This window comes from Corvus moneduloides, chromosome 2, assembly GCF_009650955.1.
Source record: "Corvus moneduloides isolate bCorMon1 chromosome 2, bCorMon1.pri, whole genome shotgun sequence".
Lineage (NCBI taxonomy): Eukaryota > Metazoa > Chordata > Aves > Passeriformes > Corvidae > Corvus > Corvus moneduloides.
In genome coordinates, this window is record NC_045477.1 from 41,538,913 (window position 1) to 41,554,461 (window position 15,549).

Genomic DNA, 15,549 nt, shown 5'->3' on the forward strand with positions numbered 1-15,549 from the left:
GTTGTAGTTCCAGGCAATAGGGTACTGTATCAGCAAAAAAGGTCAGAGAAATACAAAAATCATCTTGAATAGGAGAGCTTGAGATTATTAGGAAAAGAATGATAAGTCATGTCAAACACCTTAAAAAGACATCTCTTTAGGTAGCTGCTTCCTCTGCTACTTGGTCAGAGAAATGCTGTCAAAGGTAACAAGCGTAAATACGTTACTTTCACTTTCTATTTTTATAAACATTTATTAATTTTAGATAGTCACATTTTTTTATTGCTTCTAAACCAAGACTACTGTGCAGAAAAATGTGCACAAGAGCCTCAGTAGAATTGTTCTTATCCTCTATAGCACAGAGCTTACAACAAAACTCCATCAAGTTGCAAAGTGTGAATCCTAGACAGGAAACAACGTGGCAACTAAGATTACTCCAATATTTCCACGTGCAATGCAAGTAAAGACAGAAGAGAGTGGAACAAAATGAAAAAGTTTTTAATTAAAAAAGGGGAAATACACCTACAGGGTTTACCCATAAAGCCTACAGTGTATGACACAAAATAGTGAGTCTGCAACAGGGCTATGGCAGATCAACGTGCCCTCCAGTCAGCACTGAACTAGCAAACCAACACAGGAATAAATTATGCTTTAATCAGATTTGTCAGCTTCTGGGCTGTCATCAAAAATTGACTATTTCTTTTACTCTCAGAAGACCTATTCAGTCTGTATTTATTTCTTGAAAATCTGACTACTTACATCAAATGTAGTTGAAATCTGAGGAGAGCTGCAGATATTAAATAGAACAACCCTGAGATCTCATCAAATTCCTAGGAAGAGTCTCCACACTCAGAATTTTTCATGCTGAAATTTTATTCAGAGCATATTCTTTTTTACTTCAGATGCTATTCCTTTTTATAATTGTACTATCTTTCAATATATTCTCTTTTGTGTATCTCTCACTGATCTTGATCTGTCATGGGTGACGGCTCTGAACCGAGGAAAACTGCCAATAAAATAAGGATGGGAGAAAAATATAGATTTTAACATCATGGATCCTGCATGCTGAATATATGTCCTATGATTGCAGGAGAACTAGAATAATATGGTAATTTATGAGTGCTTGAAATTGTGGATAAAGTGGACTGGATATGAAATGAAAGCCACGTAAACAACTGATAAGAAGAATTACAACCAACAACCTCAGGACTACTCAGAGTACAGGAAAAAGTACTAAAGATCTTGTAAATGTCTGAAAAGAAAAGAGCAATAGGAAAATCTATTGGAATTGGATGAGTGATTAGGGTTTAGTGACAGAGAATTCCCTTCTGCAGAAGCAGCATGTATATTTTCTGCTCAGCACCTGAGGAAGGACAAACAGTAAGCTGTCTGTTCTTTGCAAAAAAAGCAGAAGACAATATAACTATACTAAAGACAGTAATGAATCTAGAGATAATTGTGTATCAAATAACACAGATATGCAATAATATAGCAAATACAATTGAGAAAACAGTAATGGGTAAGATTATTCTAGCAGCCACATTTCACTGATTCAGGAACTTAATGTGCTTATCCATTTGTTCATTCATTATACTCTGTAGCACAATGAAATGTGTCCATCACCTAACATGAATCTTGGTCTGACCTCGTATTTCTACAAAATTAACATTTCACTGAAAAACTGCATTAGTAACTCAACCAACAATGAAAGGCTGACACTAACTTTAACTTCAGAGAGAAAACTAGATCTAAACAAACTTTTCCTTCTTAGATAAAACAAAGATTTGCACAATATACAGTGTTCATGTCCAGGAGACCATTTTTTTTAACAACTCTGTTTGTGGGAAAATAATGGAGTGTGAATACTGATACTCCTCCTGCATCTATGTTAGAAATAAGCCATTTTCATTATGCAAATGTGATGTACTTCTAATTAAAGAATCCATGCAATATCATTAAATTTGCCTTAACACACATACAATAAAAATTGCAGCAGTATAACTTCAGGATAAAGAAGAGTTCCTGCAGAAGAGCTTAGCATTTCAATGTGTGCTTACATAAAAGGGAAAACAATATAAAAAAAGGAATTGGGTTACTTCTAATATCTGTAATTACTGTTATTAAAAATTAATTACCTCATAAGAATAAAGAAACAATGATGATGTTTATTGTTCCCTGCTACACACAAAAAAAGTACTTGGTATCATGACCTCAGTGACACTTTTAGTGAAAACACAATTGGTGACAAGCCACGCATTCAATTCCAGCAGGAAAAGATCATTTGCCTTTCTCAGACCTGAGATGTAATGGTGAACATTATATATAACAATATAAAAGAGAGCTGTGATCAGATTTGATAGATCAAAGGCATAGAATGAGACCTTTAACAGCTACTGTTACTTCATAATCGCAGAATATTTTGCAGAATATGTGACATTTGCAAAAGTTGTCACTCAGAAGAGATGAAAAGGCCCTGGCCTCCATTGACCACCATGTTGCCTTTGATCCCACAGAATAGAAGAAATCCATGAACTAGTTAGTTATATGACAATGTCATTAGCTGTTGCCGCTCTCCAGTTAGGTAATAATAATAGAATAGCATAGGGAGCTTTTACAATCACTTGACAAAGACTGTTATTACAGCTAAAATGAAATCAAGAGGTTTGCTTTCACAGGGGAGAAATAAAGTTTCAACACATACTGAAAAAACCTTGAGACCTTAATCTTCAAGAAAAAGCATAAGGAACAGACAGAAGAACAGTTCCTCCTTGCTAATATTTTTCTGGCAGGTAGCTGTTGTGGATTGGGAATTCTGTTCTTCCCGAGTTGAACTGGGTCTTGCACCTGGGTCTTTGATATCCCAAGCACCTACCTTACTGCTAATTAATTCACTATGGTGAAATATAGAGATGGGAAATTTTCCTAAGGGGTATTTATTCAAACTGATACATTTATTCCAACTAAAAGATTTTGGAGCACTGACTTTTGGGTGCAATGGTAAATACCAATCAAAACCAGTTCTCACATGGTTCTACTTATTGTCAAATTATACTGGATTTGTAACATTCTCTGGAGAAGAACTGTAATTTAATGAAAACTTTTTCTAGTTAAATAGTTTTAAGTGATAAAGAATGATGATTCTAACATCCAGAGAATCCAGTGAAACAAAGCAGAATAACAATGTACAGCATTTTTTAGCATGAAATTGCATGGACACTAATTGCAGAGTTAAGACCCATACAATAGCAGCTTGTTGGGATGGAAGGAAACTCTTCTGATGAAGAAATAAACTACACCAGGAGAAATAAGAATCAAAGTGGCCTTTCCATTAATTTGGTGGTGTATACAGGTTCTGAAAATCAAAAACTTTTATCAGGAATTCTTCTTGCTTGTCTAACTGCCTAACTTCGCTTACCAAATACATTTTAACCAAATACATTAAAGTGAAGGGGAGAAGGGGAGGTTACCTGAACCCAAACTTTCATACTGTAGAGGAGAAGAAAGCATTTGTATGGCTGCTTTGTAACTCATCTGAAATGTACAACTTTGCATCAGTTCCACAGCACAATTAGCTACATTTTCCTACCGAAGGGAGACACAGCTGTAGTTTTGGTCACAATTGCTTTGGCTGGGCTGGTCTCTTGAGAGAAGACCATGAGTTGAACACCAGCAAGCAGATACGCTCTGAGTACTGCCAACTGCCAAGGGAGTCAAGTCACGTATGCAGTGCAGGAAAGAGTTCAGCAGAGAGCTGGAACTGCCCTCTCTACAGCCATCTGAGGGGGGAATCCAAAAGCAATTATTATTGAATCAACCCATGTATGATTCATGGCAGCTTCATCATTCTTATTTCAGACACATTGAAACACTTTTGATCAAAAAGCCAATGGAGAATACTTCTGAGAACAGCGCTGTCAAGACTTATTTGGAAAATAAGAATGAAAGTAATTTCTTAAACCATGAAAACAGATACAAAACCAGTAACATTCCACATGAACAGAAGTTTCAGACTTACTCAGCTTTCATTTTTACATAGGACTTGGGAAAATGTGAACACAGCCTTCATCTATATTCTCTATTGGAAAAATGAAATTGTTCTGTTTTGCCAAGCATACGAGGTGACATCCCAGAAGAAGGGACGGGGAAAGGAAAAAAACCCAAAAGACAAAACATGCACTTTCAGAGTTTTACTTAAAATTCTTGTTTACTTAGAAATTGGATTTTTTTTCCTCATGATCCTCCTGTAAGTGTTATTCTATGTACTCTCTGGAGCAGCAGTAAGTACAAAAGTGAGGAACAGAAAGCCATGCAGCAATAATGTCTGGGATATAAAGTTAATCTAGTCCTCATATCATTTCTCTAGATGCGGCACATGAAAAGTGTCATGAAAATAGTTTCATCATCCCTCTCCACCACTCTGCAATGTCCCATTCCTGTGCATGAGAATATACAGCAGCTTCATCTGTCTTTGCTGCTTTCTGGAAATTACACTGAATTTTTAGGAAGCTGTTAATTGATGAGTGGAGACAGGTGGGAAAAAAAGGCATTCTTATTTTGTACATCCATAACTTTTTAAATTCCTTTTAAACATCCCTTCCACTTACATCATTTTTAGCACCTTGCCTTTTTTGTAAGGTATTTAGCAGTCATAATTTCATATTTACTGCCTCTCATATTCTCAGAACTGATATTTTCAAGAATACAGAACAGTAGTAGATACTTCCATGGTTTTTTCTACCTTGTGTCTCAGTCTTGGGCTCAGCGGTTATGAAGCAGAGCAAGAGGTAAGGTGATCCTATTGATCACTGACTCTTCAGCCAAGACAATGACACCTGTTAGTACACTGGAACATATTCCACTAATGACCCATTGCCTATGTTCAGGACAAATGTTATGAGTAGAGCAACATGAGAACAGGCCCAGTGAGCATAACAAAAAGCTGTGCTTACCTGAACAAGCAGGCAGTATAATGTGATGACACAGCTAGAATGATCTTAACTGCTTGCTCTCTCAGGTATAGCAGAGCAGTACAACCCCAGCAGGCACAGAGGCAGGATCCCAACCCTGTATCAAACACCAAAAGAGCCAGCTCATGCTCCTTACAATCAGCAGCCTGCTCCTGAGTCTGGATGTGAGCTAGCACATATGGACACATTTCCATTTTCAGGTGACATTCAGCACCACAGATCTTGTTCCATACTTCTTACAATAAAGAGCAGTCAGCTGTACTGTGCCACTGCCCAGGGGCTGTCTGGCTGGAAATTTGTATATGGGGCAACATTCCCCCTCTGCTGATATAATATTGATAGATTCAAAAGAATTATTCCAGACATAGAAATTATTCAGAAATTACATCTCACTCAAAAAAGATACTTTGCAGCTGCATCTGTCATGTAATTCTGATTCCCCAAACTGTTCTTATGTCTCTAAATACATACAGAAACTGGACCATATACCCCTGCAGTGAGTCTATTTCCCCCCTTCCTCAGTGTGTACTTCCATGCCTTTTCCGGCCCTCTGGAGATATCAAGACCTGTATGCATGGAGTAAGAAGTCTTGTCATAGACAGAGGTTGAAAAAGGCACACAGATACCCAGCAGTCCTGCTACCAGCACTGTCTTCATTGATCCATGGAGTCATGTCACAAATCCTGCAAAAAGCTAGTGAAACCACAAAGGATATTCTTTCCCTCTAAGGCATTATCAATGCTCTCACCAATAACTAGGGAAATTTCTGCTAGTTTTTAGATTTGACGTAAAATCAGTAACATAGAAACCTCAGGTCATCAAAGATCCTCAGACAGCTTTGTAAGATGAGAGACATTAGCCTTGCTGTCTCTGTAAATCCCTGCCTAGATTATTTTTTTAAGTTTCTCTTCCTGTTATGCATTAAACGGTGCTGTTGATTCTAGGACAGAAATGGCTGTGGGGTAAGAAATCCCAGTGTATATTTTATATATCAACTTGTTAGGTAAGATCATTATTATTTTAACATACAAAGAAGTTCTGAAATTTCTCTGTCACATCATTTGCTGTTTACCCAAAAATGTGCTTACATCAGATGTTGATAAATGATTAAATACCTTTCTGAATTAAACCTCTAAATTCTTTTCTGAAGACAAGTAGGGAACATTAACTTCTTCAGCTTTGTACCATATTCAGCATTCATTCTGCAGACCTGCAGATACTGCTATTGCTGACTTTTTTGTTAAAAATGTTCCACAAAGTGTTTCAAATAATATAGACTGTATCTTCAGAAACTTAATTCCCTGTTCCCTCTTAATTTTTGGTTTTTTATTCGTTGCTTAGATCTCAGTTCAAGATACTGCTATTTTTGCTCCACTGTATCTGCCATGTTGTTGTCACTCCTTAGTCTTCCCTGGCCTCACCAACATTCAAGGGACTTGAACAGTAACACAGATTACAGCCCAAGATTTCCAGAGCTTTTGATATTATGTGGTTTAGTTTTTAAGATCCTGAAGTGAGAACATCTCACAATGAGAGGCCATACAAAATACCCAGTATCCTTGAAAAGTTTCACTCCATGCCTACTACTTGAAAATGAAGTCATATTACCTAAGTTGTGTAAGTGCTACTGCATTTTGATTGCATTTTTGTCAATGGTTGTTGCATATTTTAGCTCAGATTTCTACACTTAAAAGAGAGAAAACAAAATTGTGTACTGTATGGGGAGAAGTATTATTCTAAGACTCACTTGAGACCCACAAGACTCACTCTAAAATGCTCAAGAGCAGCAGTCTTCCAAAACTGTCCTGAGTAATTAACAGGAGACTTGTTCTTAAAGGGAGAGGAACAGGAAATCTACAGAGAGAAAGAGCCATTGCTGCCTTCCCACAGCCTGCCTTTTGCATCTGATTTGTCAAGATAATTAGGTAATCCACTCACCAGTGGAACAAGGTGGTCCTCTGCAGAGCCTGGACCCTCTGAGGAACCATCCTATTCTATGCGCTCCTACAGGACAGAGGAAAGCAAAAGACAAGCAGTGGACGTGGTGCAGGCAGATCCTTGAGCGTTCAGATTTATCCTTCAGGGCTAAGAGAAGCTGGAGAATTCTCAGAGCACAGGGTTTCTCTTTGAATAAGCACCACCAGTATAGCACACATGTAACTTTAAGAACTCCTCTCCCACATATCCCCAAATAAAGTTTTATAACCTTTCAATTACCATTTCAAAATCTTTTTATAGGTAATTTACTTGGATCATTGTAGTTTCACTGGAATTACCTATAAATTAATAAATCCAGATGGAAAAAAACCCAAAGAAACATAACTTCAACTCATGTACAATACAACAACCTCAGCAAGTGAAGATAATACACTAGAAATTCCTAGTACATGTTTCTTTCATTAAGAAATTTTTTTATAACACTTGAAAATCAAAAGTAATTTTAAGTTATCTTAAGGAAAAAAAAGCACATAACTAAAGATTAGCAGAGTGGAATTAAACTAGTACAGAAAATCAATTACTGCACTGAAAAACAGAAAAGGGAAATGGGTTTATAATCATCTATCATGAAAAACAGTTGCTTAGGAACAAGTCTCATAGAAGTTTACTGTGTTTTCTGAAAGAATTACCAAGAAAAAAATCAGCACTGCAATGGTTCAGATCCCAGATAAATCACTAAACATGGTTAGAAACTTGTAACCCTAAACATTGGCACATACTGCAAAAGCTTAGGAAAAACCTAAAATCCACTATTTTAACTAATATCTGGATTCTCCATGGCACTAAGCTGTCTGTGTGGTGGGACTTGCAAGTCATATTTCTCTCTCGAACTGAGCTGTTTGTGTGGGATGGATGCAGGAGGCCACTGCTGAGTGATCACACATACCAGACACTGTCCCCACCACAAACCCCCACTAGAAGTGGGGGCTTCTGCTATACGTGACTTGGTGTGTGCATAGGCACATGGGGAAGGCACTTTCCCACACCACAATTAGCACAGAAGTGGTAATTGTGACATTGACAGCACAGGTCTCGCTGGCACAGGCCTTCTGAGCTTCATGAGGACAGTTTTCCAAAGCATCCTCCCACAAGCTGTACCTCAGTTAAAACTATTTCCTAGATTCACACTGGTGATACCACTGTTACATTTTCCTGTGACCTGCCAGGTGCTGTAGAGGTGTTTGCCTGATGTAACCCATGATTTAAAGCATTGCTGCTGTAAGAACTTCTCTCTCTGCAGCCAAGCACCCCGCAGCTGTAAGGCTGACAGCTGGACTCTATGCAATGGGCCTGTTTGCAGTGCACTGCAAGAGCCTTACAAAAAGCTCCAAGTATTGAGCTATTACTACTTGGCAGGTCTAGGACATGTACACAGAGTAGGACTGACAAAATTTATCAGTCTGGCCTGGCTACCTGTTCCAAATAAGGCGGGGAAAATCATAGAAAAGCTGAAACATGCTGGTGGCAGACGAACATCTTACAGAAGGAAAACATAAATCACCTCTCAAAGGGAATCTTCCCCTTTGAAAACCTGCTAAGCAGTCAGACATCAGTCCTAAAGTCAGTCAAGTGTGCACAATAGGAGAAACCCAGGCTGGGCCAGGAGAAAAATCAGCACAACCAAGTGTTCCTCTAACTAACACCAGTGCTGACAGAAGACAAAAGGAGGCAACAGACCAGCCCTGAATCCACCTCTTCAGCCTGCTGGGCACTTACCTATTTGCTACCTAAGCTGATGTGACACATGCAGATAGTGATAGGACAAGAGGGAATGGCTTTAAACTAAAACAGGAGAGATTTAGATGAGCTGTTAGGAAGAAATTCTTTACTCAGAGGGTACTGAGACAACTGGAACAGGTTGTCCGGAGAAGTTGTGGATGCTCCATCCCTGGAAGTATCCAGGGCCAGGTTCAATGGGGCTCTGATTAACCTGATCTCATGGGTTGCATCCCTGCCCATAGCAGGGGCATTGGGATTAAATGATCTTTAAGATCTCCCCCAACCCAAACCCTTCTATGATTTTGTAACAAAGCACAAAGCTTTATGAAAATTCTCCCGTTTCAATACTCTGCAAAATTGTTAGTGCTGCAGCAGCACCAGACCTTGTGGTCTGTATTCTGTTTTCTACAGATCAGCCATGATCTTTTGGTTTATGGTCCTTTTTTCTATCTGCATGAAAGGCCTCCTAGATGCTAAATATTTTTTTTAAATATCCTCACTTCTTTGTTCTCTTCACTAAGGTAAATACTGACATCAAACACAGTGTTTAATCAAGTTCCAAGACCAAGAAAGAACTCCAGTCATGCTCGTCTGAGCTGGCAGTGGGCAAGGCTGGGTTTGTTTTTTATTTAATTATTCATAAAGACGAGCAGTGGTATGACTAAGGGCACTACTGAAGGAATGTTTGAGTGAAGAGGTGGGCATCACATCTACTTCTTCATGATTCACTTTTACTATTATTATTTGTCATCTTTTATTTCACCACTGCAATTCCAGATTTAAAAAATGACCCATTCACAACAAAGCTTTCACTCAGCAAATGCACATCCACAACACTGATATTTTATTCATACGAGTAATTTTTTTTAAACAAAAGGGAAGTACATTCAACTCTTCCAGAAAAGAAGCTATCCACACTTCCCACATAGCTTTGAGAACGCACCTAAAACCAACAATACTTGATATGCCATTATTTCACTTAGGGTTCTCGTAGTAAATCTCACATTTTATTCCTAATGCCAAAGCTTGCCTTTTTTTTTTCAAAAAATGACAAAAATTCATTTAAATGTATTAGACTGGGGGTTACAATAGAGCTGTGCTAACAGTTGCACTATTGGTATGAAAAAGGGTAGCAGTACAGAAATGGATATAGAAAATAAGCCCAGACTTTAGTCAGTCATCTTCACATTATATTCCATGCATTTTATTTCACTAAAAATAGTATACTTGATTGTGTATGTCAGTGCTAAACAAATAATAACCATTCTACTGCATGACAAAAATGTTAATCCATCCCAGATAACACTGCCTGTCATTTAATTGCCATTAAGCTTTTTGTCCACATTTAATTCTCAAAACCTACATTTAAATACTGCTTATCAACGCAAATCCTTTAAGCCTCCTGTTGAGCAGACTCTGTGTGCAAGTGGCTACACTCACAAGCAAGTTCACAAACTTGTATATAAGACTCATTGTATGCACTTCAAGTTTAAGGCCTCCTTCTAAGGCATTGCCTTGCACTGCATAACAGCCTGAGGTATGAAACCAAGTTACAAAGAATTTGATGAATATAGTTTTACTGCCAAAATTTTCTTTTGCTCATGTTTGCAGGGCTGGAAAGTCTAACACAGCCTGATGACGCAGACCCACCATGCCAAACCGCCTTTATTTGGGGATACCAATATCAGCAGGAATTCTTCAAGTAGCCAGTTATTATAACCTTTGGCTTCTGTGGTGGAAAATGCTGCTGGGAGAGTGTTTGACAAACAGCATGCTGGTTATTAACATTTATATTGAAAAGTATGCCACATACATCCCACTCATTTCTGAATCACTACTCCACCTTCCTCATGCAAATTTAACAAATTGCTTATATTTTCATGGAAATCTTCCAGTTTTATAAAATTAGGTCCCCCAGGGATGCAACTTTCATTTATTTGGTAACTACATGAGAGTTAGGGTATAAATAAAGTTGCAGATATATTGCAATGGCTCAAGCAAAATGATTATGAAGTATTAGTATAGGAAACTGGGTATTGTAGCTGACCAAAGAAGTTCACTGTTAAATTGGTGAGTGTACACAGTGAACACAAAAGTGCCTAACAACTAAACCCAAGAAATCTCACAAGACTTCATGGAAAGTGAACACATGTGGAGGGAAAAAGCCTATGTAATATAAAATAAAAAAACATGTGTAATGTTGAAAGTGAAGCATTCTCTTCTACATACTTGCAAGATATGCAGAGTGAACTAAAAGCTGGATTTTCTGGGGCTTGATAACAATGGTGTTGTCCTTTTACTCCAAACCTCAGGGACTACATTTAGTCACCCAGAATATGAGAGATTCAGACATGATTTTTTTTTCCAGTGCCCAGTATGAAGTAGATCCATCAAACCTAAATCCCATGATTTGTGTATTTGTTCCATACTCCAGGCTATAAAAGGAAACGACCCCCCCTCCATACCAACTCGTCTACCTTTTTGATCTCAACAAAGCTATAGCAACATATTTTCAGAAGACAAAGCATCTCATCAAAGAGGCTAACAATCTGAAACACAGCTGCCACTTTGTACAGTACTCCCTAAAGAGATTATGTCTAATGAAGAGTCTGGAAAATAATTTTACAGGTCATTTCAAGCAAGACAGTTGAGACTAGATATAAAAATTACGTTATTTCAATGGCAGAAACTGCTATATTGCAGGCAGGAAAGAAATCATTAAACATATTATTCAACAAACAATAGGGTTTTAAGTATGTATTAGGTTTGGTAATTCCGAGAAACACTTAATTGGAAAACCACAAAAGTTGAGGAATAGTCTATGCCTCAAGGCAGTTATGCACATCAGAACCCTTTTTCCCCCTGTTTTCATCTGATAATTTGTGTGCCTCATTTACTTTACAACTGACATTTTAATACACAATTATCCCTTCTCACGTGTATAAGAAAAAGTTTCTTTTTCACAATGAAAAATATTTGAAGGTATAAGTAAGCAGTATAACCAGATGTCTGACTGGATTAGTGTCTTCTCATTAGCTTAGTACACTGACAATCTGTCCTTCACTAACATTTTTTCAGCAGGGAAGTTTACATACAAGTGCTATCACTTCCAAATCCTACTGCACATCAGCACTCAGATTTCCATCCTGTTTTAAACTTCAAAATTGGACTCTGCCAATGAAATACTTGCACAGGAAAAAAACCCCAACATATGCACATTTTTTCATTCCAGGAATCAATCTTCTGATATGTATGTTGCAATGTATTTCTTGATACACAAGGGGCAGGACTTGATGACTAGATGGAAGAGCACTACTAGAAAGAAAGTGTTTACTTGCATATAATTTCTGACACATACCTATTAAAGCCTTAAAAGGTAGCCTCATCTTTTGGAAGTCAACTTATTTACAAATTCTATGGATTGCCCAAACTGTGGTTTTCCTACCTAAGGTTCTGAATGGAAAAGAAAAGCAAGATTTTTCAGCACAAAATTCCATTAGAATTTTGTTTTGCATCATACCACATAAAAAGGTAAAAGCCTTCTATCCACTGCCAAAAGACTGTGTGACCCTACTTGGCACAGTTGATGAGCTCAAGCTACCTTCTTGAAATCTTTTTTATAATAAAGGTAGCAGCTACCTTGGATACAATAAAGCTGTTGTCCAGAAAGAGGAGCTAAAAGACAGGAAATAGATCTCTGTAAACCGTTTGGACTTTTACTATCATCCAGAAACTGCAGCACTTAACAGCAGTCACAAAACAACACATGAAAAGCATGTTCTACAAACAACATATGCAGTAACATCAGCATTAGCACTAAATCACCACCTGAGAAAAACTATTCCTTAGTATCAAGCTACTTTTCAAGCAACAGTTACATGCCCTGTTACACCAGTACGTGTGTTACCCTCTCAATAATGTTTAAAAGGAGGTACAATTCAGCTTTGTTTGGACATCAGCTGTACTCTGCATTACTGTTCTCCATTGATCACCACAATAACATCAGGAACTACCAGTAATTTGAAGATTAAAAAAAAAAAAAAAAAATTATAGAAAAGTATTCTTGTTTTGTGTAGATCATAAAGAGTATAAAGATTATATCCTAAACACGGCCCACCTCATTATTTATTAAATTTTTAGCCATAGCAAAACTAATGACTTCTGGCTGAGAAAGCACATCTGCAAAATGTACCTGAAATGTGATGTAGGTGGAATTTAGATAGAAGAATTCAAAAAACTGTGTTTGGTAATCACCATACCCTGGAGGAGCTTATTCACTCACTGCATTCATTCCTGCCAGCCAAGGAAGTCCTGGCAGTGGCTGCATGTAGGCATTGGCTACAGACCTCTGTGAAGTGATTCTTTTCCACATCCAGAGAAACCCCAAAGGACAGCTTCTCCATGCCTAACATGCATGTCTAAAACCAGCCCTTGATAACTTCCTGTGGTTAGTGCTATCCTCGTTCTCCAGAGCAACTTGATTAGGATGCAGGCTTTCCTTATGGCCACTGTGAGATGATGAGAGGCAATCTCCACGTTGGGACTTGTGCTGGACCAAGAGCTGCTAGCACAGGCACTTTTCTCACTTCACTCTTGAAGGGAAAATATCAGCACCCCACAGACTTGCAGATTTTGTCTGAAGAGATGATTTGAAACACTTATGCAAGATCTATCCTCTCACAGCTGCACAGCCATTCTGAATGATTACATGGCAAAAGAACTTCGGAATTGCCATATTAGTTCAAAGCTTTAGTCCACTAGTGAGAACCAATCTGAACTAAACATCACAAGGCTTTTTCTTCTGAAAGGATTCATTAGACAGATGCATTCATATATTTTGAGATGGGGTTTAAGTCCAATGTGCAATAATGTATGCTGTTACAGCTACATGAGCACAGTGAATCAGTGATCCACAGACACTTAAGAATAGCAATACAGCAGTAAATTCTGAAAACTCTGCTTGTTCTTAGCTGAGTTTATAAATATTCAAACACTGTGAGTGTTCCCAGTCTCATTGTTGTTATTCCTTTCCTATATCCAGGTAGTTGTCAAGTGGCTGGTAGGTGGCTCACAAACAGAACAGCAAATATTAGGAGAGACTGATAACTAGAATTTACCAGTTAAGCAATAAAATATAATTTGTACAAAAGAAAGTACACATCTTCTGGTAATCATCTGAGATTTTAGGACTCATCTTGCATTGCTTAATACCCATTTTCCCCCTCTGTTGGATAGCTTCTCCTCAGAAGCATTAACAAGTGGTAATTATAGTAGTCATGCTGACAGCACACAACCAGAGGGACACTGTCAACACTGAAAGCCAGTCGACGTGGATGCTAAGTTGTGGTTCCTGGAACCTTTGTAATTTATGTTTATGTAATTTAGCTTTTATTGCTTATGTTCTTGCACTCTGCTTTAAATGATAACTACCTGCTAAAACTCACATCATGAAATTACACGACGCTATGTGGCTTTGACAAAATGCAATAATGAAAGGAGGATGGTTTTATGCACACACCTGCAACGTGTGCTCTGTCAGTGGGAGCAACCGATCGCAGGAGTTAAAATTTCTGTAATTGCATTAAACCCATTAGATACCGTAAGTTCTATGTACAACCGACGTCTCTTGTCCTGCTCTCCAGAGCTGAGCCCAAGCCACCCTTCGCATCCCTTTCAGTGGGAAGGCACCACGGTCAGCTCAGAGGAGACCTGCCAGCCGGGCACGGCGGGCACGGCGCTCCTCCGCCTTACAAACACAGCTGCCCCGCTCCTCCCCCGGAGAGGCCGAGGGAAGATGACAGGTCTCCCCCCGCGGCTGCCCGCGAGCGGTCCCCAGCCCCGCGCTGTGACCCCCGCCCTCCTGCGCCTGTCCCGCCATCGCCTCCACCCGCGCCCGCGCAGGGACGGAGAGACCCCCGGTCCGTCCGAGGGGACTCACACGGGGTAGAAGGCGTAGGGCGGCAGGGCGCTCTCCTCGCACACCTCCGCGTCCAGCAGCAGGTAGTCCTGGCTGTCGTTCCGCCTGGCCCCGGGCGCCGGGGAGCTGCCCTTGCGCGGGGCGTAGGGCTGCGCCTGGCTCATGCTGTCCCGCGGCTCAGGTGCGGGGCGGCGCGGCGGCTCCCTCGGGGCGCGGCGGGAGCGGCGCGGAGCTGCCGGCGCTCGGGACCGCTCTGGGCTCTCCCCCGGCAGCGCCGCGGCCCCGCTCGCTCCGCGCCCCGGCAGGAAGGGATTCCCGGCAGCCGGAGCCGCCGCCCGCCGCGCCGCAGGCGAGGCGCAGATCGGAGCGGGGGCAGGAAAGTTTGCGGCGCGTCAGCTGGCGCGGCTGTCCCCGGCCGGAGGGAAGGGGCGGGAGGTGGGAGGGCGGCGGGCTCCGCTCGCCTCCCCTGGGGGTTCGGTGCCCCCTGCGCGCCTCCCCCTCCGGCCGCCGCTGCCCGCAGCGCCCCGGCCCCGCGGAGCTGTGGCCCGCAGCTCCGTCCCACCTGCGCTGCCGGGGCTCCGCGCCCCGAGCGGCCCTGGGCGGCCGGACCCCGCAGCGCTGCCCCCGGCAGGGGCCGTGTCCCGCTGACCGCCTGGCCGGGACGGTGCCGACCTCCCGCCGCTTCTCCCAGGGCATGCCCGTGGTGGTCTGAAATGAATCCCGCCGAACGCTCCCGTGGGAATTCGGCAGGACCGGCGGTGCGGCTGGCGGTGGCTCCCCGCGGCTGGGGAACAGGAGCTCTTGCTTGGCTTTATTGTGGCTTGGTAGTACAGCCTGCGCTGTGCTTGTGCCCTCGTGTAAGTGGCCGAGGAAGAGCATCAGTGAAAATGAATGCTAATCCAGTAAACCCAGAAAATCTGCAATTTTAAGTCTTCCCCAGAAAGTGGAAAATTTCCTTGGAAATTCCAC

General features: G+C 40.8%; 1 protein-coding gene across 1 annotated transcript in view; it reads right to left on the bottom strand.

Annotated features, from left to right (window-relative positions):
- TRPC6 (transient receptor potential cation channel subfamily C member 6) overlaps positions 1-15,061 on the bottom strand; it is an 81,722-nt gene extending 66,661 nt beyond the window's left edge. Inside the window, exon 1 of the mRNA XM_032099233.1 lies at positions 14,602-15,061. Within this exon, the coding sequence (XP_031955124.1) occupies positions 14,602-14,744 (143 nt within the window). The 5' untranslated portion in view covers positions 14,745-15,061. The remainder of the gene's footprint in view (positions 1-14,601) is intronic.
- Positions 15,062-15,549: the final 488 nt, after the last annotated feature.